The sequence below is a fragment of the Somniosus microcephalus genome, chromosome 3, assembly GCF_052327205.1.
Source record: "Somniosus microcephalus isolate GS21.2 chromosome 3, FLI_Smic_1.0, whole genome shotgun sequence".
NCBI lineage: Eukaryota > Metazoa > Chordata > Chondrichthyes > Squaliformes > Somniosidae > Somniosus > Somniosus microcephalus.
Window position 1 is genome coordinate 242,739,729 of NC_140989.1, and position 26,276 is coordinate 242,766,004.

The window sequence follows — 26,276 nt, forward strand, 5'->3', positions numbered from 1 at the left end:
TCCAAGTTCCCCTCCAAGTCACACACCATCCTGACATGGAAATATATCGCCGTTCCTTCATCATCGCTGGGTAAAAATCCTGGAACTCCGTACCTAACAACACTGTGGGAGCATCTTCACCACACGGACTGCAGCGGTTCAAGAAAGAGACACACTACCATCTTCTCAAGGGGAACTAGGGATGGAAAATAAATGCTGGCCTTGTCAGCGACACCCACCAGGGCCAAATACAGTTTTAAAATGACCTCTTTAGATTTATATGTTATACTCCATGCTGTGCATCCCAACATTCTCTTTGCTTTTTTAACAGACTGGGAACATTTTGCTAACGGTTTTAACGACGGGTCCACTAAAAGCCCAACACCCCTCTCCAGCTCCAATGCCTCCAGTACATTCCCATTTGACACATCAATCAACAAAAATAATTAAGACCGAGAAATAGCAAAAAAAAGCAAATCTTACTTAAAGGAGGCAGAAGGACAGGTGGACGGGAGGGGGAAGGGGAGGGAATGTTAATCTTAACACCAACCCCCCATTACCCCACTTCAGCATAAGGAGAGGGAAAGCATTTAATCGTGTTCAAAAACAAAGAAATCTAGGGGTCTTTCAACATCCGTCACTGGGACACCTCAGGATGTGAATGCAGGGTATGACTAGATGTGCTGTAAAAAAAGGACAGAAAGATCTGTAAAAACACAGAGAGATAGTGGAATGCTTCAATCAGCTTAAATGCCTTGTACTGCGGAGTGGGCCCTACTCAATCATGCACTATCAGCAGCGTTGACAGTTCAAGGTGAACCATCTTTACATATATTTTGTATAAATAATTCAGCTCCTTTGACAGCTTGTTTTTGCTTTTTTTCTGCAATTTTTTTTAAGCATTCTGAATTTGTTCTTCGCATAACCCAGCCAATCAGATTTAATTATTCTATTGAAGCGTCTGCTCAGAGGCTTGGGGAGGGGTGGGGTGGTGAAGACTTCTCATTAAATGTGCCATTTAAAATTATTAAAAGGTCATCAGAGATGGAACATCCCCTCTGTGGGGTAAATCTTTGTGAAATAAACAATTTATATGCAGGTTACTACCATTTGCCATCAATCTTAACTGACTAATTCGATTAGAATCGGTTTAATTTTCATTTCAGTAAAAGCTTTAGTGTTGCTGGCTGTGTTACTATTCCAATAAATTTGCATTTCCCACAGTTACAGGAAAGTTTTGCTGATTTATAACAGGAGCCTGTACCCACAGTCTGCTTGAGTACTGCAAGCGCTGCAGTAACTCAAAGGGACAGCGATATCTTCAAGAGATCAGCTAGTTGTGACACAATTTACGCCCATTCCTTTCTAAATGATCCACATAGTTCCACTGGGCAATTTTCCACACATTTCCAAAATAGGAGTGGAAGTGTCATTATCTAAATCAGTCAGCTGTGGCTCAGTGGGTAGCACTCTCACCTCCGAGTCAGAAGGTTGTGGGCTCAGGTCAGAGACTTGGGCACATAATCTAGGCTGACACTCCCCCCACCGTCTGCCCTCTCATGTGGATGCAAAAGATCCTATGGTACTATTTCGAAGTATGCAGCGGAGTTCTCCCCAGTGTCCTGGCCAATATTTATCCCTCAACCAACAGCTAAAAACAGATTATCTGGTCATTATCTCATTGCTGTTTGTGGGACCTTGCTGTACGCAAATGTTGCCGTGTTTCCTACATTACAACAGTGACTACACTTCAAAAGTACTTCACTGGTTGCAAACCGCTTGAGGACATCCTGAGGCCATGAAAGGCGCTATATAAATAGAAGTCTTTCTTTCTGTTTTCTTTCTCTCACCTATCATTTAATAAGCTTTGGGAGTAGGATACTAATGAAGGCATGGTTCTTCAATCATGCACCTTAACTGCTATACAGAGCATGTGAGTAGCTATCAGTAACTTATCCCCTTATTGTTAAATAATGCTAGCCCAGTCACAGCAACGAAGTTATACTGGTCACACCAAACTGAGCGCACTATGATTCGGAACAAGCTGGGACACCACTGTGTATGAGCAGGCAAATACATGTTGAGTCATCTCTCACGCACCTATCCACGGATGTGTAAAGCTGCTTCGTATTGGCTACTGTTCTAAGGTATTCAACTTACCCAACCAGGAAGTTAGACGGCGATATCAATACGAGTTGTGGCACTGAATCCTAGGTGTCGTCAGTTCCAGCTGTCATTCTGGGCCCAACAGCACATAGCTCCATTGCCAGACTACCACCTTGGGCAGTGCACAGTATATTTTGTGCAGCCAGAACACATCTAGATTTGGGATGCCTATGCAATCAGTTTCTGCCGCATTTATGTCATTGCAGTGCTACACGGTAAATCAGCAAATCAACGCAGGGCAAATAGACACGAGAACATGCCTATCTGTGACAAACCGTTCATTGTGAAGAGTAGGGGTAGATCTTGACTTTGTGGGATAGTGTAAAATGGGTGATAGCCTGTTTTATATTTCTCCCCACTTATATTTCTATTGATTTCAATAGATGAGAGGGCATGTAATAGATTGGATAGAGGGTTAAGGGTGAGGTGAATGGAGAAGAGAGGAGGATAGAGGGGTTGAGCAGTTAGTTCAACAGGATGATGTAGGGGTTGTGATGAGAGTGAGGGTGAGTATAAAGGGGAATGGGGAGTGGAACGGTGAAGCGGGGCGAGGGGGGCGGTGATTGGAGTGAGGGGGTGGGAATGGGAATGAAGCCACTGAATGTTACATTTTTCCTGCAACCCCACCCTAAATGGATCCTTGAGCCATTGGTGGTTGCTTTCCCCTCCACACCATGCTACCCACCTAAATGGAAAAGAAGGGAGAGAGAGAAGCAGAAAGAATTAAGGGGAGAGAAGCAGAAGAGAAAAAAGGGACAGAAGCAGAAGAGGAAAAACAGCAGCACAAAGACATCAGAGACAGCTAAGAGTGGCCATAATCTCCATTTGATCGTGACTCGAGCCACACTTCAGATACTTTGTATAAAACAACAAAAATCACATCTGTGAATCTTAAAATAAAATGAAGTACACAAAAACTTCTGTCACCACAGCCGTGACCCCAAATAGCATATTGTCTTCCTGGTGCCAGGGTTAAGAGATATAATGGAGAGGTTTTGAGTATGTGCTGAATCTTGAGCTTGGCTGTTGGCCTTGCTCTCTTGTCCTGCTACGCACTGGGCTAAAAATCAAAAGTGCACCAGTTGATTTTTCAGTCATAGAATCATAGAATGGTTACAGCACAGAAGTAGGCCATTCGGCCTGTTGAGCCCATGCCAGCTCTCTGCAAGAGCACTTAAGCTAGTCCCACTCCCCTGCCTTTTCCCCGTCGCCCTGCAAATTTTTTTCCTTCAGGTACTTATGAAAGCCATGATTGAATCGACCACCACCAACCTTTCAGGCAGTGAATTCCAGAACTTAACCACTCGCTGCTCAAACAAGTTTTTCTCACGTCGCCTTTGGTTCTTCTGCCAATCACCTTAAATCTGTGTCCTCTGGTTCTCGATCCTTCTGCCAATGGGAACAGTTTCTCTCTCTCTACTCTGTCTAGACCCCTCATGATTTTGAACAGCTCTATCATATCTCCTCTCAACCTGCTCCAAGGAGAACAAACCCAGCTTCTCCAGTCTATCCACGTAGTTGAAGTCCCTCATCCCTGGAACCATTCTTGTAAATCTTTTCTGCACCCTTTCTAAGGCCTTCACATCCTTCCTAAAGTGTGGTGCCCAGAATTGGACACAATACTCCAGCTGAGGCTGAACCAATGTTTTATAAAGGTTCATCACAACTTCCTTGCTTTTGTACTCTATGGGCAGGATTTTCATTGTGCCGTGGAGTCGGGATTGGAGGCGTGGGGGGGCGGGGGGGGGGGGGGTAAAATCCTGAAATCAGGGGTCCCGACCCATTCCCGCACCCAAACCCATCTCCATGCCAGTTTCAAAGGAGGCGGGTACCCGCCCCGCACTGGGACCCGCCTACCCGAGGTGGGAAGGGATTAGTGCCAATTAACTGCCTGTTAACAGGTAGTTAACAGGCAGTTTTTAGCCTAATCCCTATTTTTGATGTTGAAGTGTGGGATTCCCGACAGCTCCAAACCACGCCAAGTTAGAGGAGGCGGGCCATCAGGTTGAAGGACTTGGAGGGGTCGAGATGTCGGTGTTCAGGTGAGTGATGTGTGCATGAGTGCAAAGGTAAGTGTGTTTGGTTTATCTAAAGTGATTAAATAAGTTTTACATACCTTTTTTTTACCTTTTCAGCCTTCCTTCCTTTAGGTCCCAGGAGTCCCTCATCTCACCGGCACAGAAAGCAGAATGGCTGTGAAATGTCAAAAGTGACAGCCTTCAGCTTTCTGTGCAGGAGAGATTTCTAACCGAGTCTGTGGAGAAGAACTCAGGTTAGAAGTCAGACTGTCAGTGTTTGACAGCTTCAAACAGCTGTGAAACACTGATATTTCATCTGTCAAAAGCTCTTGACAGATGAAATTTCAGTCTGTGACGTCACCTGTTGCCGGGTGGCCCTTAATTGGCCTGCTGAGCCCGCTGGTCAATCAAGTTAAAATTGCATGGATTGGCCGCATCTCGATGGAGGCGGGACTACAACCCCGAAAGTTGTAGTCCCGTCTCCAATCCAACTTCTGAGTTAAATTCCTGCCCCATGCCTCTATTTATAAAGCCCAGGATTCCATATGCTTTTTTAGCCACTTTCTCAACCTGCCCTGCCACCTTCAACGATTTGTACACATATAACCCCAGGACTCTCTGTTTATGCACCCCCTTTAGAATTGTATCTTTTAGTTTATATTACCTCTCTTCATTCTTCCTAACAAAATGTATCACGTTGCACTTTTCTGCATTAAATTTCATCTGCCATGTGTCCGTCCATTCCACCAGCCTGTCTATGTCCTCCTGAAGTCCATCACTACCCTCTTCTTTATACTTCCAAGTTTTTTGTCATCTGTAAATTTTGAAATTTTGCCCTCCTCACCCAAGTCGAATTCATTAATATACATCAAGAAAAGCAGTGGTCCTAGTACTGACCCCTGGGGAATAGTACTGTATACCTTCCTCCAATCCAAAAAACAACCGTTCACCACTACTCTCTGTTTCCTGTCACTTAGCCAATTTCATATCCATGCTGCCACTGTCCCTTTTATTCCACGGGCTTCAACTTTGCTGGCAAGCCTATTATGTGGCACTTTATCAAACGCCTTTTGGAAGTCCATGTACACCACAGCAACCCTCTGTTACCTCATCAAAAAATTCAATCAGGTTAGTTAAACCTAATTTGCCTTTAGCAAATCCATGCTGGCTTTCCTTAATTAATCCACACTTGTCCAAGTGACTGTTAATTTTGTCCCGAATTATCGTTTCTAAAAGCTTCCCCACTACCGAGGTTAAACAGACTGGCCTGTAGTTGCTGGGTTTATTATAACTTTGTGGTGATTATTCTTGTTTTATAAGAAGCATTGTAATTGCTACCAAGTCAAGAAGGTATAGCAGTCAGGATAAAGAATTTATTAATTCTGAAGTTCAACGTCTTTTATCGGAAGGAATCATTGAACCTAGTTTTTCGCCCTGGCGGGCACAGGTAGTTGTCACCACTAATGAGAGACATAAGAAGTGAATGGTGATAGACTACTCTCAAACTATTAACAGGTATACTCAATTAGATGCGTACCCCCTGCCTAAGATTGATGAGCTTATCAATAAAGTATCTCAATATAAGGTTTTTAGCACTATTGACCTAAAGAGTGCTTATCATCAGATTCCTATCGCTAAGAGGGACAAACCATATACGGCCTTTGAAGCTGGCGGAAAGCTGTACCAGTTTTGCCGAGTACCATTCGGTGTTACTAACAGTGTCGCCTGTTTTGAATGGGCAATGGATGCTTTTATAAGTGATAACTCTCTCTCTGACACCTTCTCATATTTAGATGACATCACGGTGTGTGGCAAATCAAGGGTGGAGCACGATTTTAATCTAGAAAGATTCCTTCAAGTTGCGGAAAAAGTTGGCTTAACTTTCAATAAAGAGAAGTGTGTCTTTTCAACCACCGAGGTAAATTTACTGGGGTATATTATCTCGGGAAACAAGATTAAACCAGATCCAGAACGGCTGCGACCACTGATTGAGTTACCTTGCCCTACTAATTCTAAGGCCTTGCAACGAGTTGTTGGACTGTTTTCTTATTATTCTAATTGGATTGCAAACTTCTCGCAGAAGATCCGGCCCCTTATTCGGGTTACGACATATCCTCTATCATGGGAGGCCAGGATGTGTTTTGATAATCTTAAAAAGGATATCCTTGGAGCAGTTGTGCATTCTATTGATGAGCAGGTTCCCTTTGTGATTGAGACGGACGCTTCCGATTTTGCAATTGGGGCTACCCTGAACCAAAATGGAAGACCTGTGGCCTTTTTCTCACGTACTCTGAGCAATAGTGAGCAGAGACATTCATCAATAGAGAAAGAGGCGTACGCAATAGTAGAAGCACTGCGTAAATGGAGACATTATTTATCTGGGCGACATTTTACGTTAGTAACTGACCAAAAATCTGTGTCCTTCATGTTTGATGTCAAAGATTTCGGAAAGATTAAGAATGATAAAATAATGAGGTGGAGGATCGAGTTGGCATGCTATCATTTTGATATAGTCTATCGTCCGGGGAAGGATAATGTTGCCGCTGATGCGCTGTCGAGGGCTTATTGTTCAGTGCTTCACGGAGATACGCTTATTAATCTTCATAATGCTTTGTGCCATCCCGGTGTTACGAGGATGATACACTTCGTACGCAGTAAGAATTTGCCCTTTTCAGTTGAAGACGTCAAGCGGATGACTTCGTCATGCTCTGTCTGCGCCTGGTGTAAACCGAATTTCTTTAAGCCTCAACGAGCTCATCTTATAAAGGCTACTTCTCCCTTTGAACGCCTGAGCGTTGATTTTAAGGGGCCTCTTCCTTCAACGACTCAGAATCGATATATATTTACTGTTGTGGATGAGTTTTCAAGGTTCCCTTTTGCTTTTCCTTGTGCAGATGTATCAGCTGCTACAGTTATTAAATGTCTGACTCAACTTTTTGTCATCTTTGGGATGCCTGCGTATATCCATTCGGATCAGGGAAGTTCTTTTATGTCTTCCCAGTTGAAGGAATACCTCCAGAGTCGGGGAATTTCTACTAGCAGAACTACCCCGTATAATCCCCAGGGTAATAGACAGTGCGAACGATACAATGGGGTGATCTGGAAGGCAGTTATGTTGGCTTTGACATCCCGGAACCTTAAGAATACACAGTGGGAAATGGTACTGCCTGATATCATTGCTTTCAACGGCTACTAATGTGACCCCCCATGAAAGGCTCTTCAACTATCCGCGGAGATCCACTACGGGATATTCGGTACCTTCATGGCTTACTATGCAGGGACCTGTGCTGCTCCGACGCCATGTTAGACTGTCAAAGTATGATCCTTTAGTGGAGGAGGTGGAGCTATTGGAGGCAAATTCCCAATATGCTCACATTCGATTCCAAGATGGGAAAGAAAGTGCGGTTTCAGTTAAAGACTTAGCTCCTTGTGGTGGCCAGCCCTCTCCTGAGGACATTAACAATAGCCATAATTCAGATAATGTTGATGTCGTCACAGATACTACGAACATTTCCAATCCTATTGCAGACACTTACAATTCTCTTAGTCTGCCCCCGATGGATGCTCATGACCCTCCCAGTCTACCTTCTAATGGGACTTCCAATCCGGAAACCGTTGATAATCGGGATATTGATAGCCTCCCTGCAGAAGATATTTCTGTGTCTCCTGGTGTGGGAGGGCAAGGAACTCCATCAAGGCTAAGAAGGTCGACAAGAACAAGATATCCGGTCGACCGATTAAAAATGGACTTTTAAAATAATTAATAAATTAATAGTAAAATTTTAAAATTGTTGAAGGCATTATACATGTATTGCTCTAGTCATAAATAACTAATTGTAAACTGTAAAGGCTACCTAGGTTGAAGTATATTTTAAAAGGAGGGGTGAATGTGGTGATTATTCTTGTTTTATGAGAAGCATTGTAATTGGTTGCCTGTTTTCCTGCCTTGAGATATATGCTGTAAACTTATTGGTTAGTTGATTCCATGTGACCTGTGGTGGCCATCTTAAATTCTGTTTTCTGCAGTGGTTGAGACTGGGTGCTCAACATGTACTTGCTGGTTTTTTAAGGTTAATAAAGCCTAGCTTTTGAAAGGCAATCTACTCTTTATTTCAACCTTACACCTTTTTTTGAACATGGGTGTAACATTTGCAATTCTCCAGTCCTCTGGCACCACCCCCGTATGTAAGAAGGATTGGAAGATTATGGCCAGTACCTCCGCAATTTCCACCTTTACGTCCCTCAGCATCCTAGGATGCATCTCATCCAGTCCTGGTGACTTATCTACTTTAAGTACAGCCAGCCTTTCTAATACCTCCTCATTATCAATTTTTATCCCATCTAGTATCTCAACTACCTCCTCTTTCACTATGGCTTTGGCATCATCTTCTTCCTTGGTAAAGACATATTCAAAGTACTCATTTAGTACCTCAGCCTTGCCCTCTGCCTCCATGCGTAGGTTTCCTTTTTGGTCCCTAATCTTACTACCTGTTTACTATTTATATGTCAATAAAAGACTTTTGGATTCCCTTTTGTGTTAGCTGGCAATCTATTCTCATACTCTCTCTTTGCCCCTGTCATTTCCTTTTTCACTTTCCCTCTGAACTTTCTATATTCAGCCTGGTTCTCACTTGCCTCCTTGGGTTATCTCTCTTAGTCTCGGAATGCATGCTTCCATCTCCCACTCAATGATACCTCGCCCTGCCATTGCCACCTGCCTCTCTGTTGTCAACTCCACTTTTAACACTTCCTTCCGAGTCTACTCGTGGATCTCTTCCAATCCTGGGGCCATTCTACCTCCTGTTACCGAGCCTTCCCTGATTCTGGAGCCCCAATCCTTCCCATTCCTGGGCCTCCTCAATCCTGGGGCCAACATGGCAGTCCTGCTCCCGATTCCGCAAGCATCTGGCATTAGCCATAAACTTCTAATACCCACATGTTCGTGTCTAATTGATCTGTTTAGGCCACTTTCCCACAGGGAGTGACGCAATAAACTCACTACGCACTTGGTTTGAGCATAAAGCAAGGCTTTAATCAACTTGTTTCAGAACATGGAGGTCTAGTTGTACTTCACTAGTTCCTTGTCTTACAAAATATGCCTGAAAAGCTGGGCCCACGCCCGAGTATTAATACTCCTTGGACGGCGCCACCAGCTGGCCATCCAGCGTTATTTCATGTGTAGTTTCTTGATGAAGGATGAGATTTATAACAGGGAGTATGTGACCAATAGCCTTAAAGGGGCAGCCCTTATTAGCAGCTACCCATTACAGCTGCGATCCAGACCTCAAACAACCCATGAGCAATACTGAGGGAGATCCAGTTAGTGTTAGCTAAAATCTGCAGAAGAATAACATTTTACAGCAAACTAGCAGTGATATTCAGGAACTGGGTCTGTATTGTCAAGCCTTCTCTTCCCCCTGAAGTTTGAATGAGCTTGGTTTCGGGATTGAGTTGAGGTTTAAATCGAAATACCTCTTGCAACTAAAAGGAGACCCTTCAAACATTTCCACCTACTGTTTCCTCCTTCTGCCCATTCTCTCTTACTTGTATTTTTTTTTTTACCAGTTACTTGATGAATTGGGTTTTGCCTGGTATACCTCGTTCAGAAGCAGTGCCCACACACGCACCAACCCCAAGCCAAACACTGCAAACTCAGAAACAAAAAGGGGAATACTACAGATTCTGGAGATCGGAAATGAAAACAAAAACTACAGGGAACACACAGCAGGCCTGTGAAGAAAGGAAGGTAAGGGTTAATGTTTCAGGTCTATGAAGGTCACTGACTTACAACGTGAACCCTAACTTCCTCTGTCCAAGGGTGCAGCCGGACCTGCTGAGTCTTTCAAGATTTTCTGTTTTAAACCCTGTAAATTCTATTTATTCAATCCGCTATCAGCACCTTATACCATCTACACACTGAAACTAAAGTGCACAGGGGATATTTTTTTAAAAACAGAAGTCCTTTGGATTGTTCCATTCTTCTGAGAACTGAGTTAAGAGATATGAAAGAAGCTGGTTTTACTTGGAATCCAGAAAATGTTGCTTGATCCTTGAAACCTGGAAGGGCTCGATGAGAGAGACCTTGCTCATAGCTTGAAATGGCCTATGTTACCATAGCAACAGTGCTGGGGTGACATCCGATGACTACTCAATCAAATCAAAAGGTAGCACTGAAGAACACGATTTGGTTATAGTTACTTAGATTGAACCACTCCAAAAGAACGATTGCCACAAAAAGGTTTAGAAAAAAAAAACAAGTATTTAACAAAAAAAATCTTCAGAAGTTAAATATTTCCATTAAGTGCATGAATGTTCATACAGAAAAAGAACATTCCATTTTTCACCGGGAAAACCCTGGGGTAATGATTTGAGTTTGGTAGACTCCCCGTTTTCAGACGCTAACTAACTCTGCGAAGATGGTGTGATGTCATGTTGCCATCGTCATTGTAATGACTGACTATTGTTCAGAGGAGGATGATACAGCACCTTGCTTGAGTTCTAGTACAATCCTTTTGTGCAGAGAGGGAAATGCACTCAGAAAATACATTAAAATGTTGGCACCACAGATATCACACCACAGAGTGATAGCAGGCAGGATCAATCTCCCTGCTGTACAGAGTTCTCAATCTCGGCCCCTCTTTTGCGGGGAGGGGCCCACCAAGTGGAGGCCGGGGATGTCCCCCACCGAGGAGCAGCAGGAGGAGGTGGCAGAGTGGGGAGAAGGCAAGAGTAGCAGAAAAATCTGCAGATCTTTTTCTGGGCTGCTCTTGGTATGTCTCTTATAGCCAACCGAGACTGGCATTGACAGTGGTCAGGGAGCAGGCCACATGCAGTGCCTCGGAGATACAGAAAAGGGGACCTGCCTGCGATCACTCTGTGGTGTGATATCTGTGGTGCTCTAAAGGAATATCATTGTGCTGGCATTAAAAGGGAAATTAGAGAAGCGTGCAATAAGGGCACAGCAGTTATCATAGGTGACTTTAAGTACATATAGATTGGGCTAACCAAATTAGTAACAATACTGTGGAGGAGGAATTCCTGGAGTGTATACGGGATGGTTTCCTGGACCAATATGTCGAGGAACCAACTAGAGATCAGGCCATCTTAGACTGGGTATTATGTAATGAGAAAGGATTAATTAGCAATCTTGTTGTGCGAGGCCCCTTGGGTCAGAGCATAATATGATAGAATTCTTCATTAGAATGGAGAGTGAAGTAGTTGACTCAGAGACTAGGGTCCTGAATTTAAATAAAGGAAACTACGATGGTATGAGGCGCGAGTTGGGTAGGATTGATTGGGGAATGTCACTCAAAGGGTTGACAGTGGATAGGCAATGGCAAACATTCAAAGATTGCATGGATGAATTACAGAATTTGTTCATCCCAGTTTGGCATAAAAATAAAACAAAAAAGGTGACTCAACCGTGGCTAACAAGGGAAATTAGGGATAGCATAAGTTCCAAGGAGAGGCCATATAATTTGGCCAGAAAAAGCAATAATCCTGAGGATTGGGAGCAGTTTAGGATTCAACAAAGGAGGACAAACGGATTAATTAAGAAAGGGAAAATAGAATATGAGAGTAAGCTTTCAGGGAACATAAAAACTGACTGTAAAAGCTTTTATAGATATGTGAAGAGAAAAAGGTTGGTGAAGTCAAGCATAGGTCCCTTGCAGTCAGAATCAGGGGAATTTATAATGGGGAACAAAGAAATGGCAGACCAATTAAATACATATTTTGGTTCTGTCTTCACAAAGGAGGACACAAATAACCTCCCAGAGATGCCGGGGAACATAGGGTCTGATGAAAGGGTGGAACTGAAAGAAATCAGTATTTGTAGGGAAATGGTGTTAGGGAAATTGACGGGATTGAAGGCCGATAAATCCCCAGGGCCTGATAATCTACATCCCAGGGTACTTAAGGACGTGGCCCTAGAAATAGTAGATGCATTGCTGGTCATCTTCCAGAACTCGATAGACTCTGGAACAGTACCCATGGATTGGAGGGTAGCTAATGTTACCCCACTATTCAAAAAAGGTGGTAGAGAAAAAGCGGGGAATTACAGACCGGTAAGCCTGACATCGGTAGTGGGGGAAATGCTAGAGTCCATTGTAAAAGATGTAATAGCAGAGCACTTGGAAAGCAGTGACAGGATCGGACAAAGTCAACATGGATTTACAAAAGGTAAATCATGCTTGACTAATCTACTGGAATTTTTTGAGGATGTAACTGGTAAAATAGATAAGGGAGAACCAGTGGATGTGCTGTATTTGGACTTTCAGAAAGCTTTCGATAAGGTCCCACATAAGAGATTAGCGTGCAAAATTAAGGCACATGGGATTGGGGGCAAGTTATTGACTTGGATAGAGAACTGGTTAGCGGACAGAAAGCAAAGAGTTGGAATAAACAGGTCGTTTTCCGAGTGGCAGGCAGTGGCTAGTGGGGTACCGCAAGGATTGGTCCTAGGACCCCAGCTGTTCACAATATATATCAATGATGATCTGGACGAGGGAATTGGATTTAATATCTCCAAATTTGCAGACGACACAAAGCTGGTGGGAGGGTATGCTGTGAGGAGGATGTCATGAAACTCCAGTACGATTTGGACAGGTTGGGTGATTGGGCAGAAACACGGCAAATGGATAAATGTGAGGTTATCCACTTTGGTGGCAAAAACAGGAAGGTAGATTATTATTTGAATGGCAATAGATTGGAAGAAGGGGAAGTGCAAAGAGACCTGGGTGTTCTTGTGCACCAGTCGCTGAAGGTAAGCATGCAGGTGCAGCAGGCGGTTAAGAAGGCAAATGGTATGTTGGCCTTCGTAGCAAGAGGGTTCGAGTACAGGAACAAGGATGTCTTGCTACTGTTGTACAGGGCCTTGGTGAGACCGCACCTTGAGTATTGTGTGCAGTTTTGGTTGTCTTATCTGAGGAAGGACGTTCTTGCCATGGAAGGAGTGCAGCGAAGATTCACCAGGCTGATACCTGGGATGGCAGGAATGACGTATGAGGAGAGATTGTGTCCATTGGGCTTATACTCACTGGAGTTTAGAAGATTGAGAGGGGATCTCATCGAAACCTATAAAATTCTGTCAGGCCTGGACAGACTAGATGCAGGAAGGATGTTTCTGATGGCCGGGGAGTCCAGAACCAGGGGTCATAGTCTAAGGATAAGGGGTAAGCCATTTAGGACTGAAATGAGGAGGAATTTCTTCACCCAGAGAGTGATGAACCTGTGAAATTCTCTGCCACAGAGGGCAGTGGAGGCCAGTTCATTAAATATATTCAAGAAAGAGTTGGATATATTTCTTAAGGCTAAAGGGTTCAAGGGATATGGGGAGAAGGCAGGGACAAGGTACTGAATTTGGATGATCAGCCATGATCTCATTGAATGGCGGAGCAGGCTCGAAGGGCCGAATGGCCTACTCCTGCTCCTATCTTCCATGACACATATTTAAGGTGATTGGCAGAAGAACCAAAGGCGACATGAGGGAAAACGTTTTTATGCAGCGAGTGTTTAAGATCTGGAATTCACTGCCTGAAAACGTGGTGGAGGCAGTTTCAATTGTGGTTTTCAAAAGAGAGTTGGATAAGTACCTGAAGGAAAAAAATGTGCAGGGCTACGGGGAAAAGGCGGGGGAGTGGGACTAGCTTAAGTGCTCTTGCAGAGAGCCAGCATGGGCTCGATGGGCCGAATGGCCTCCTTCTGTGCTGTAAGCATTCTATGATTCTAAAAGAGAAGGTATTTAAGATTATGAAAGCATTTGATAAAGTAGATATAGAGAAGATGTTTCCACTTGCGGGGGAGACCAGAACTAGGAAACATAAATGTAAGATAGTCACTAATAAATGCAATAGGGAATTCAGGAGAAACTTCTTTACCCAGAGTGTGGTTAGAATGTGGAATTCACTACCAGATGGAATGGCTAAGGAGAATAGCATAGATGCATTTCAGGGGAAACTAGATAAACACATGAGGGAGAAAGGAATAGAAGGTTGTGCTGATAGGGTGAGATGAGGTAGGGTGGGAGGAGGCTTGAGTGGAGCATAAACACCGGCATGGACCAGTTGGGCCAATGGCCTGTTTCTGTGCTGTACATTCTATGTAGCACTATGCAAGTGCAAAAGTATGCATCCAGCACTCGTTCTATAAACTGTTACCTTCTTTTTAGATTTGAAGACGTTGCATCTGAAAACGTTGCTGGAACCATCTCTGGCAATGTAACTGAAGATCTTGAGATCTTGGGAGTCATGTGACACATAGAATATCCTGTGAAGAATGAGTGTAAAGAAAGCTGGTTAGGATGATTGCAGGCTATGTCAAGCGTTACATCATGACGAGTAACAGCAGAGATTGACAGCATCCTCAGAGGCTTACTCTATAAATAACTGAGACCAGAGACATCAGCTAAAAAGGCACAAGTTGTTGAATGCCGTGCGACAGCTTCAGTCCTTATACATTATTGAGGAACTGTGCTCCAGGTGCCAGGAACCACAGCATGATGCACCTTGTCCCCTGGGGACCTAAATCAATCTCAGGAGTTCTGACTAAAGGTCATCAACCCGAATCGTTAACCCTACATTTCTCTCTCCCCGGATGCTGCCTGACCTGCCAAGTGTATCCAGCAGCTTTCTGTTTCAATTTCAGATTTCCAGCACCTGCAGTATTTTGCCAATCCCGAGAGGGTTGATTGTCCTCCCGTCTCTCCCGTTGTCACTGGAATGTCTTCACTTTTCTACTTGTACAAAGCCAATGGGTTAAAACAAATCCTCAATGGCCAAAAGCTCAAAAGAAATAATACAACTTCAAACAAAAATAAAGAATATGCCTTTAAAATACATTTCTAGAAAGGTACAGAAAAGCCCAGCTGCCACAGACTGATAGAAGGTCAGTTTTCCAAAATTATCATTTTTTTTTATTAGCCCGCTATCTGACATCCATCATAAAATATTCATGTATATCCTATTAAATGAATTCTTTAGAAGAATCTAACTTTTTCCCCTCAGAAACACCAAGTCCTTTTCCACCAGTCTCCAAAATAATTGGGTTGCCAGTGTTCACTGGGTCAAGATTAAAGCGTTTAAAATAACTTGAAACATTTTAAATTGCAACAAAAGAAATAGACGTTGAATTGCTTTAAATTCTGATTGTCTTCAAAATAAATTCCTGTAGATTATCTAAAAGGGATACTGGCATTTAAAAGTCTCTGTTGAAATCTCATTGTTGCTGTGGAGTGAGTGACAACAGGTTTTCTGTAATCTGTAATCGTAACTAAATTACAAAGCGGCCGATTAAATTGAAAAATCATTTTGCTGTCTATTATGCTTACAATTTTGGAGAACATATGGTGTACTTCCCCTCATTAGTTAGTGACTTACGCACCAGCTTTTACACGGACGTGTCTGTGTGTGTATATAAATCCATGCTGCTCGGTATACACACGGTGTAGAAGCGGACGAGGTGCGCGTGTGTGTAAAAGTCTGATGGGAACAGGTTTGGGGTCGTCGTCGTACGTGTCTTCACACTGTTCACTTTGGGGAACTGTATGAAGTGGTGGAAGGTTTTCTGGCCGCGATTAACGCTCCTTCCGTGACCATAACCATCTTCGTACCAGCCATTAGGGCGGTTAGTCCTATGGCGGGAGGGTTTTACGGGCTCCCACAACCCATACGAGGGGGGGGGGCCACCCACACCCACGGACGCAAGTATCCCGCTGGATGTCAACCCAGAATTTAGAGCCGGAGCTCCGACTCCACTTGCCGGGACTGTCTGGAGCGGGGTTCGAAACCCTACGCCTTCTGGCCCAGCGGCGGGGATGCTACCGCTACGCCAAAGGCCCACTCCAGGTTTGGGGTGAGAGCTTCCAACATCTTCAAAAATATAGGTTAAACTTCAACTCCCTCCACCGAGCAGAAACGGGCGGCAGCAGAGTTAAAGCGGAGGTTCCTCGACTCGCTGCCCCTTCCTCCCGCTCCAATGCCATGCTTCCACTTGGTGACCGAGGTGCCCGCATGAATCGGGCGGGCACCTCATTAATCTGTGCAGATCGGGGTCCCGTGATGTGCATAAGAATCCGATGCCATTTTAACTGCCAACTGCGTGGAATGTCCAATGTTTATGTTCTTCAAGGTAAGTCTCAATTTATAGTTGTGGGGTCCCTCAGGCTCCACAAGAATAAAGGTGTGATCCTTCTTAAAGGCATGACGCCTGATTTATAGTCTACGGACCGGAAAGCGGATTATGTCCGTTCTGTGATCGGTACGCCACAACAGTACTTTTAACCTGTTTTGGTGCAGTAGTAGACATGAGGTGAAAACAGTGATTGAACAGACATGTTTTAGGCCCTCTGAATCAAAAGTTTGCACAACTCCAACTATATGACTTGAAATCATTGACCATGCATGAGTGGGTCGCTGGGACAAAGGCAACTACCAATTGTGGCCAGAGGAGGAAGAGGAAAGGGAGCAGCAGTGAGGAGAGTGTGCCGGAGCTGCACCAGGTGTCGTCAGAGCAGCACATAGGAGGGGGTTTGCCTGCAGACGACCCGACCAGACCCTCCCCTCCACATAAGGTCTATGGACCCAGCATCGGTTAGCAGGAGCTCCTTCAGGAGTAATGGGGCAAGACACTGGTGTGCTGAAACAGCGCATCAGGTACCTGGTTAAATCTGGGGGGGACTCCTTCAACACCGACCCTATCGAGTCTCCCGTGTCGTGGTGACCTGCTGCATCCTGCATAGTCTGGCCTTGCAGCTGGCCCAAGACATCAAGCCAAAGGGTTCTATGTCTCCAAAGTGAGCACAGGTCACACACCGTTCAACTGCGGCACGCAGAAAAATAAAGTAAAATGGGGCAGCACTGTATTCCATGCAATAAATGGATTCTGGTGTGGGACCTGTCAAACAGAGCGAGGAATCTGCTGGCAGATGTTTGATCCTTGCTGCAAATTCTTGGGACAGTTTCAATCAATCAGCTGTTAATCTCATTACTGGGAATGAGTCACAGATCATCCTTCACTGTATCTATCAATGCTTTCAAGTGGTAAATAAATAATCCATGTCCTGTGTGTGTATTAGTGACATGGATGGGTTATGTAGGCCGGGGGGTGCGGAGTTTTGGATGGGAAACCGGGAAGTCTGGGTTTTCAGGTATGCTGTGGAGTTTTAACTTCACAGTGTGCATCTTTTGGCCCTGATAGGTTCCCCACTTGGAAGTCACCGAATGCTAGGCGGGAAGCACTTCAGAGCAGGCCGCAGGACCAGATAGGTCCGATCCTCAACCCCTTGGTCAGGGGTGTTTGGGTGGGGGGGGGCGGGGGGAGCCGGGGAGAAGCACTCCTGCTCCTCCTGACTCACAAGCAGTGCTGTGAAGGCACTTACTTTCTCCCCGAAGTTGTCCTTACCTCCCCGAGGCCTGGGAATCCCAGCTGCCAGCCTCATTAAAATATCTAAATTGCCAACCTGCCACCTGGCAGCAGGTTGGCTGCCCGCCCCTTGTCTCACTGCTGGAAAGCCCAGAAGTGAGCGGGTTGGGGTCGGGTTTAAGATATTTAAAATTTTAACATCAGACCCGAAACGCAACCCACCCATTTTTATGTGCTAAAATTCAGCCCACTGTAAACGTTGCAGGAAGATTTTCTTACATTCCCTCTGATTCTCTGTACATTAGTGACATTATAAACATACAACAATAACTTGCATTTATACAGCACTTTTAATGTAGGAAAGCATCCCAAGGTGCTTCACAGGAGCGTTAACAAGCAAAAATGGACTCCAAGCCAAAGGATGAGATATTAGGACAGATGGCTGCACGGCCCTGCAGCCACACAGCTTAAAGGGAACATTAGACCTGGGGTGTTTGTGCACAAATCTTTGAAGGTGGCAGGACAGGTAAACAGTTAATAAAGCATATGGGATCCTTGGCTTTATAATTAGAAGCCGAGAGTACAAAAGCCAGGAAGTTATGCTAAACCTTTATAAAACACTAGTTCGGTCCCAGCTGGAGTATTGTGTCCAATTCTGGGCACCACACTTTAGGAAGATGTGAAGGCTTTGGAGAGGGTACAGAAGAGATTCACTAGAATGGTTCCAGGGATGAGGGACTTCAGTTATGTGGATAGACTAGAGAAGCTGGGGTTGTTCTCCTTGGAGCAGAGAAGGTTGAGAGGAGATTTGATAGAGGTGTTCAAAATCATGAAAGGTTTAGATAGAGTAAATAAAGTGAAACTGTCTCCAATGGCTGAAGGATCAATAATTAAAGGGCACAGATTTGAGGTGATTGGCCAAAGAACCAGAGGCGACATGAGGAAAAACTTTTTTATGCAACGAGTGGTTTGGATTTGGAATGCATTGCCTGATAGGGTGGTGGATATAGATTCAATAGTAGCCTTCAAAAGGGAATTGGATAAATACGTGCAGGGATATGGGGAAAGTGCAAGGGTGTGGGACTGACTGGATTAGTCTTTGAAAGAGCCGGTGCAGACTCGATGGGCCGAATGGCCTCCTTCTGTGCCGTATTATGATTCTATGCTATTGAGGCGTTAAGAACATAAGAATTAGGAGCAGGAGTAGGCCATACAGCCCTTCGAGCCTGCTCCGCTATTCAATAAGATCATGGTTGATCTTGGACCTCAACTCCACTTTCCCGCCCAATTCCCATATCCCGATTTCCCACGAGTCCAAAAATCTATCTAACTCAGCCTTGAACATACTCAACGACTCAGCATCCACAGTCCTTTGGGGTACAGAATTCCAAAGATTCACAACACTCCAAGTGAAGAAATTCCTCCTCATCTCAGTCTTAAATGGCTGACCCCTTATCCTGAGACTACGCCCCCTAGTTCTAGACTCTACAGCCAGGGGAAACAACCTCTCAGCATCTACCCCGTCAACCCCCCTCAGAATCTTGCATGTTTGAATGAGATCACCTCTCATTCTTCTAAACTCCAGAGTGTATAGGCCCAATCTACACAATCTCTCCTCATAGGACAACCCTCTTATCCCAGGGATCAATCCAGTGAACCTTCGTTGCACCGCCTCTAAGGCATGTATGTCCTTTCTGAGATAAGGAGATCAAAACTGTGCCCAGTACTCCAGGAGTGGTCTCACCAAAGCCCTGTACAATTGTAGCAAGACTTCCTCACTCTTGTACTCTAAACCCCCTTGCAATAAAGGCCAACATGCCATTTGCCTTCCTAATTGCTTGCTGTACCTGCGTGCTAACTTCCTGTGTTTCCTGTACGAGGACACCTAAAATATTCTGTTTTTCCAGTCTTCCTCACATTATACTCCATCTACCACCTTACTGCCCACTCACTTAACTGCCTTGTGTGGTAGAGAATTCCACAGGTTCAGCACTCTCTGGGTGAAGAAATTCCTCCTCATCTCTGTCCGAAATGGCTTACCCCTTATCTTTAGACTGTGACCCCTGGTTCTGGACTCCCCGCCATCGGTGACATCCTTCCTGCATCTAGTCTGTCTAGTCCTGTTAGAATTTTATAAGTTTCAATGAGATCCCCTCTCATTCTTCTAAACTCCAGCGAGTAGAAGCCCAATCGACCCGTTCAGATAATAATCTGCCTTCCTGTTTTTGCCACCAAAGTGGATAACCTCGCATTTATCTACATTATACTGTGTCTGCCATGCATCTGCCCAATCACCCAACCTGTCCAAATCATACTGGAGTTTCTCGGCATCCTCCTCACAGCACACACGCCCACCCAGCTTTGTGTCGTCTGCAAACTTGGAGATATTACATCTAGTTCTCTCGTCTAGATCATTAATATATATTGTGAATAGCTGGGGTCCTAGCACCGATCCCTGCGATACCCCACTAGTCACTGCCTGCCACTCGGAAAAAGACCCGTTTATTCCAACTCTTTGCTTCCTGTCTGTCAACCAGTTCTCTATCCAAGTCAGTACCTTACCCCCAATCCCATGTGCTTTAACTTTACACGCTAATCTCTTAAGCACAATTTCCCTTTCATAATACCATGTTGACTCTGCCTAATCATATTATGATTTTCTAAGTGCCCTGATACCACTTCCTTAATAATGGATTCCAGCATTTTCCCGACGACTGATGTCAGGCTAACTGGCCTGTAGTTCCCTGTTTTCTCTCTCCCTCCTTTCTTGAACAGCAGGGTTACATTTATAGTTGGTGGACTGAAAGGATAACGGGAAGGTTTCCTCTGTTCTATATTTCTAGCTAGGTTGTAAACACATTCTAATTCCACTGAAATTGTACATTTCGAGCAAAAAGAGGGAATCTCCACAAATGTATTTACAATGTTGCTACATAGAGACCAGAGGAATTCTTACCCCACTCTCCTACTAGGAGATAAAGGGCACTAATCTAAGCAGCTTTTCTTCCTTTGATGGCAAGTTACACACTATCAGCCTGTATGGTATTATAAGAGCAAGCTCAGGAATCCGGCTTACACAACAAATGAAAATAAAAGGAAGGAGGAAATGAAGAAGTGAATAAAAATAACTGAAGCGGAATTCTCCTTGTCTGAGGCAAATACTACCAGACGGTTTGAGATTAACTCGACGGTCTGATTGCTGGATCGCTTTGGTGCTGGAACAGCAGAGGCTTTTAATAGGAGATTGTCTTATCCTCTAATTATCTGTTACGTTTCTCTGGTGATAGCATGCCTTCAACAAGGCTCTCAGTGAACAAAGACAAAGCAGATGCTTACTGTCTACCATGAACGTTATTTGCTACCTTTTCTAAGAGAGGGTGTAATTCTTTCTCCTCAGCCAGCGAAAGCAGCAAGAACACAAATAAATCTGATTAAATATATCGATGTTTTACATCAACATGTCGTAGCCCTTCCCTCACACTAAGATCGTTACTTCTGAAACGTTCTCCACTTCTCCTGAAGGTGCCAATTCCTGCTGGGGTACAGTTCCCTATGTGCCAACTGCAGCCAGTACCTCTCCCAAATGGCCATTCTTCACATGTGCCCTTACAGAGTGAGTGTCAGCAAGCTATGCTGCAGCAGGGGCACCAGAGCCGATTCTGTCCCTAGCCAATGTCTACCAGGAAACAGTTTCCAGCAATAGTCATTGGATATCAATTAGGAGTTGGAACCTCGGTTGATTATTTCTTCCCCGTGGATAATGGCACCAATTCATAGAATCGTACAGCACAGAAGGAGGCCATTCGCTCTATCGTGTCTCCGCCGGCTCTTTCGAAGGGCAATCCAGCTAGTCCCACTCCCCCACTCTTTCTCCAAATCACTGCAATTTTTTCTCCTTCAAGTATTTATCCAGTTCCCTTTTAAAGGCTACTATTGAATCTGTATTCACCACCCTATCAAATTGTAGCCCCCTACTCTCATCTCATGCCACAGACTAGGGTTCAACACTGGAACCTGTGGAGCTCAGCAACTCATGGCTTTCACCAACTGCAATCTCAATCATGATGTTGCCAATGTGACTACATTAATTAAAATGAAAATTAATTTGACCGGATGAGTCATTGGCCTAGAAATTCAGTATAGCCACTTTTGGGGCGGTAAAGTCGGGCGGCCGCTAAAGTTTGCGCCCGGCGCAAAGTGGAGGCCACTTCGCCGATATTCAGTAGCTTTGGCCAAGGAGTTTGCTCGAGCACTAAAACTGGCGATGCACGGCTATCTTTAGGCGCTAAGCCGGCGGTGCAGACTGATACCGCCGAGGCTGGGCGCAGCGCAGGTGCGGTCATTTCTTGATTGACAGCAGACACCCTGGCGCCGGCCAGCTCTTAAAGGGGGAAGGGTCGACTTGGTCTGCTGCCACGCCCTGGATACTGCAGCCCTCCAGCTAGGCCTAAACACTGCTGCTGGAGAGAAATAGCGCCAGGAAGGATGCAGAGGGCCCGTGAGTGAGCGCAGCGCTTCTCTGCCCATGATTTAAAGGTGCTGGTTAGGGCTTTGGAGAGGAGACGCCATATCTTGTTCCCGGACAGTGGCAAGAAGCCTGCCACCAGGGTGTACAGGAGAGCCTGGAGGGATATCGCCCAGAGGGTCACAGCCACCTGCGATGTCCCCAGGACTGGTGTCCAATGCCGGAAAAAGTTTAACGACCTCACTCGGATTGTCAGGGTGAGTACCCTTACCAGTGTCCTCCTCATCCTTGCATGTGCACCTCACATTATGGGCAAAGGGACCTCCAAGGCCTAATGGCCAGCCCTCATCCAGCAGCTATGGCACTGGCATGAACATCAATTGCACTTTCTGCACTTTACACACTGGCCAAGCTATTCGACCATGGGAGGCAGTGCATACAGCAACAGGGCACCACACTGGCCAAGCTATTCGACCATGGGAGGCAGTGCATACAGCAACAGGGCACCACACTGGCCAAGCTATTTGACCATGGGAGGCAGTGCATACAGCAACAGGGCACCACACTGGCCAAGCTATTCGACCATGGGAGGCAGTGCATACAGCAACAGGGCACCACACTGTACTTAGAGGCCGTCCTTTCTCTTGCAGGCCAAGCTGGCCCAGAATCTGAGGAGCCGGACTGTCACCGGGGGAGGCCATCCCCAGTTCCAGCAGCTCAGTGACCTGGAGGAGCGCGTGGGTCGACTCATGGGTGGCCGGCTGATTGGCCCCGTTGCATGTGGAGATGCCGACCCTGTGCTGGGCCCCAATGGTAAGGACATCACCTTTTGGACCTCTCTCGTTCCCCTTGCGCTTCAGATCTACATCTTTTGCCACTGTCCGACCAATGCGCTGAATGCCACCACTCATGCCTCCCTCGCTGACGCCCTGTCCTCACTCTAAAGCTACTCTTGTGCCTTCCTGCTTTCAGCTGGTGAGGAGGAGGTCCCTGAAGCTGCCAGTGACAGTCCCTCGGAAGAGGAGGACGAGGAGGAGCAAGAGGAAGGCGGCCCATCGGGGGAACCCTCATCCGCGCCAGGGGATGGCAATGGAGGGGACACGTCTTCCCTGCAGGAGAGCCAGGGGGAAGTGTTGCAGGGGGGTGTAGCTCCTGTGCCCAGTGGCGTCGAGCCACACGGGAAGGGTCGGGCAGCTCGGCGGCCTTCTCCCCAGAGGGGGGAAGTGTTGCAGGGGAGTGTAGCTCCTGTGCCCAGTGGCGTCCAGCCACGCGGGAAGGATCGGGCAGCTCGGCTGCCTTCTCCCCAGAGGGGGGAAGTGTTGCAGGGGAGTGTAGCTCCTGTGCCCAGTGGCGTCCAGCCACACGGGAAGGGTCGGGCAGCTCGGCTGCCTTCTCCCCAGAGGGGGGAAGTGTTGCAGGGGAGTGTAGTTGCTGGGCCCAGTGGCGTCCAGCCACGCGGGAAGGGTCGGGCAGCTCGGCGGCCTTCTCCCCAGAGGGGGGAAGTGTTGCAGGGGAGTGTAGTTGCTGGGCCCAGTGGCGTCCAGCCACGCGGGAAGGGTCGGCCAGCTCGGCGGCCTTCTCCCCAGAGGGAGAGTCCGGCCTCCAGTCCGGAGACGGTCCTCGCCCAGGAGGTGCGCCTCTTCGATCAAATGTCCGCGGACTCGGATCGCCGGCACACCGAGTTCATGGGGGTTGTGGAACGGTTGCCTGAGGCCATCGAGTCCATGGCTCATAGTGTGTCCGATTTCGGGGCCTCACAGGCCAGGGGTTTCGAACAACTCGGGGCAGCACAGGCCAGGGGTCTCGAACAATTCGGGGCAGCACAGGACGCGAGTCGGGCCGAATTGAGGGCAGCACAGGACACGAGTCGGGCCGAATTCAGGGCAGCACAGGACGCGAGTCGGGACGACTTCAGGGCAGCACAGGCAGCGAGTGGCCAGTTGATCAGTGGTGCCGTGCAGTCACTGGCTGGTCTGATGCGGGCACAGACCAGGGCAGTACGGGCACTCACTGCTGCCACACTCGCTGTATCAGGCAGGCATCGCCAGGGCACCCGCCGCACTGCAGCAGCACAGCGGTCTGGCCTTCAGCAGATTGCTGCGCTTGCTGCAGTGCCAGCCCGGCCGAGTGCCAGTGTCTCAGGCGAGCAGCGAGCGCCTGGCATCAGCCAGCTTGCCCCCATTGCTGCAGCCGCCACTGCCACTCCCCCAGCGAAGCTGCCACGAGCTGCTGGAGAGACTGATGCTGCCCAGCCACAGCTGCAGCAGTCAGCAGCCGGCCCCTCGAGGGCCAAAGCTCGTCTATGCCGACCCCCAAGGGCATCTGCCGTCACGCAATGTGCCCCTCAGGAGCTTTCCCCCAGCCTTGCAGCACCCACAGGGCCCAGGTTGAGGCGGAGCAGCAGGTCGGCCAGGGGCCGGAAAAGGCTGGACAAGGACTCGCCCTCTCGGCACACAAAGTAGAGTGTGTTGCCAAATGTTTTTTTATATGGGGGTGGTTGTGTTGTCTATGGGGGGAGGTTGTTTTGATAAGGCCGAGGATGAAGGCCATTTGGATGGAAAAGTTTTGTTATTCCTCCCCAGGTTGTGGGAGTGAGTCATGTGTTTGACTGTTTTTTGGGGGTGTTGTCTGTTTTTGGGTTTCATGTGGGAAGGGCCCTGAGTTTGTTCAATAAAGCTTTTTCTTTATTCAGCTTGTCCATGTTTGATGTTTGAAGTGGTTGTTGCGTTAACCGGCTGAGGGCTTGCGGAGCGGCTGCATTCATGTGCCTTCATTGCCACAAGCCATTCCCTGACAGGGGGCCTAGAAGTGTCGTTCAATAAGCCGCCGACGGACGGCCCTTGGACCTTGTGGCTCCCTCCTGGGCTGGTACTCCTCCTCCTCCTCCTCCTCATGGTCCTCCTGCTCGTCCTCCTGAGGTGGTGGTCCAACGTGAGGTGGCAGTGCCTGAGTCCTGCGGATAGCCAGGTTGTGCAGCATGCAGCAAACGACGACGAACTGGGAGACTCTATCCGGCGAATACTGCAGAGATCCGCCGGAGCGATCCAGGCAGCGGAACCGTTGCTTGAGGACGCCAATCGTTTGCTCTATGATGTTCCTTGTGGCTTGATGGCTTTCGTTGTATGCCTCCTCAGCAGGGGTCCTGGGCGCGCGGAGCAGGGTCATGAGCCATGTACACAAAGGATAGCCTTTGTCCCCGATAAGCCATCCTCTTGGGGGAGGCTGTGCCTGGAACATGTCAGCCACAGTAGTCTGGCGCAGGATAAATGCATCGTGGCTGCTGCCTGGAAAGCGGGCATTGGCAGCTAGGATGCGCTGCCTGTTGTCACACACCAGCTGTACATTGAGGGAATGGTAGCCCTTCCGGTTGCGGTAATCCTCGGCATTGTCGATAGGTGCCCGCAAAGCCACATGCGTGCAGTCAATGGCGCCCTGCACCATGGGGAAGTCCGCGATCCTCGCAAATCCGACTGCACGCTGCTCCTGCCTCTCCAGGGTCATGGGGAAGGAGATGAATTGGTGTCTCCTTGTGAAAAGGGCATCGGTGACCTGCCGGATGCAGCGATGCACGGCGAACTGGGATATGTTAGCTATGTCCCCAGCAGCGGCTTGGAAGGAGCCGCTTGCATAAAAGTTCAGAGCCACCGTGACCTTCACTTCCACCGACAGAGACGTCCTGCACATCAGCTGTGGACGCAGATCTCTGTGAAGCAGCTGGCAGATCTCTGCAACCACCTCCCTTCTGAAGCGCAGCCTCTTAACACACTGCGTGGCAGTCATGGTGAGATAGGACACCTGCTGGCGGTATTCCCTGAGTGGGTAAGGCCTATGTTGCCGATGCCTGATGCCCCCTCTGCGTCTAGGCATGGCTGCCCCTCTCACACAGCGTCTGCGAGCCCTTCGCACATAATGCTGGAACTGAGGGTTGGAACCCCATGCAGCCCCCATAATATACTTGCAAACAATGAAATCACAATGAGGCAAATTTCCAAGCTCTGGCCAGAAGCCAAAAATACCTCTCCTATGTTGGGCCAAATCAGTAAGGTCTCTTCCTTGGTCTCTGTCCAGAAATCCGTTGCACAAAAGTCATTGCAGCAAAATGGCTGGCCTTTATAGTTCAGTGTAAGTGCCCTTTAATTAGCGCTCCCCGAGGCCCACAGGGCCTCTGCTGCGTTCCACTTCACAGTTCTTAGCACCGCCACGCCCACATTGGGCGGGCGCGACTGAAGTTCCGGTTTGGGGCGCACAAAGGGCGTTGCACGACGAAATGACGTCATAAGCTGCGCGCG

At 47.1% G+C, this 26,276-nt stretch overlaps 1 protein-coding gene across 3 annotated transcripts in view; it reads right to left on the reverse strand.

The window, feature by feature from the left end:
* nos1apa (nitric oxide synthase 1 (neuronal) adaptor protein a) overlaps positions 1-26,276 on the reverse strand; it is a 640,829-nt gene that overhangs the window by 259,910 nt on the left and 354,643 nt on the right. For all 3 annotated transcript variants that reach the window (XM_085982290.1, XM_085982289.1, XM_085982288.1), the window contains one exon: positions 14,321-14,429. In XM_085982290.1, coding sequence (XP_085838416.1) covers positions 14,321-14,429 — 109 coding nt within the window. The remainder of the gene's footprint in view (positions 1-14,320; positions 14,430-26,276) is intronic.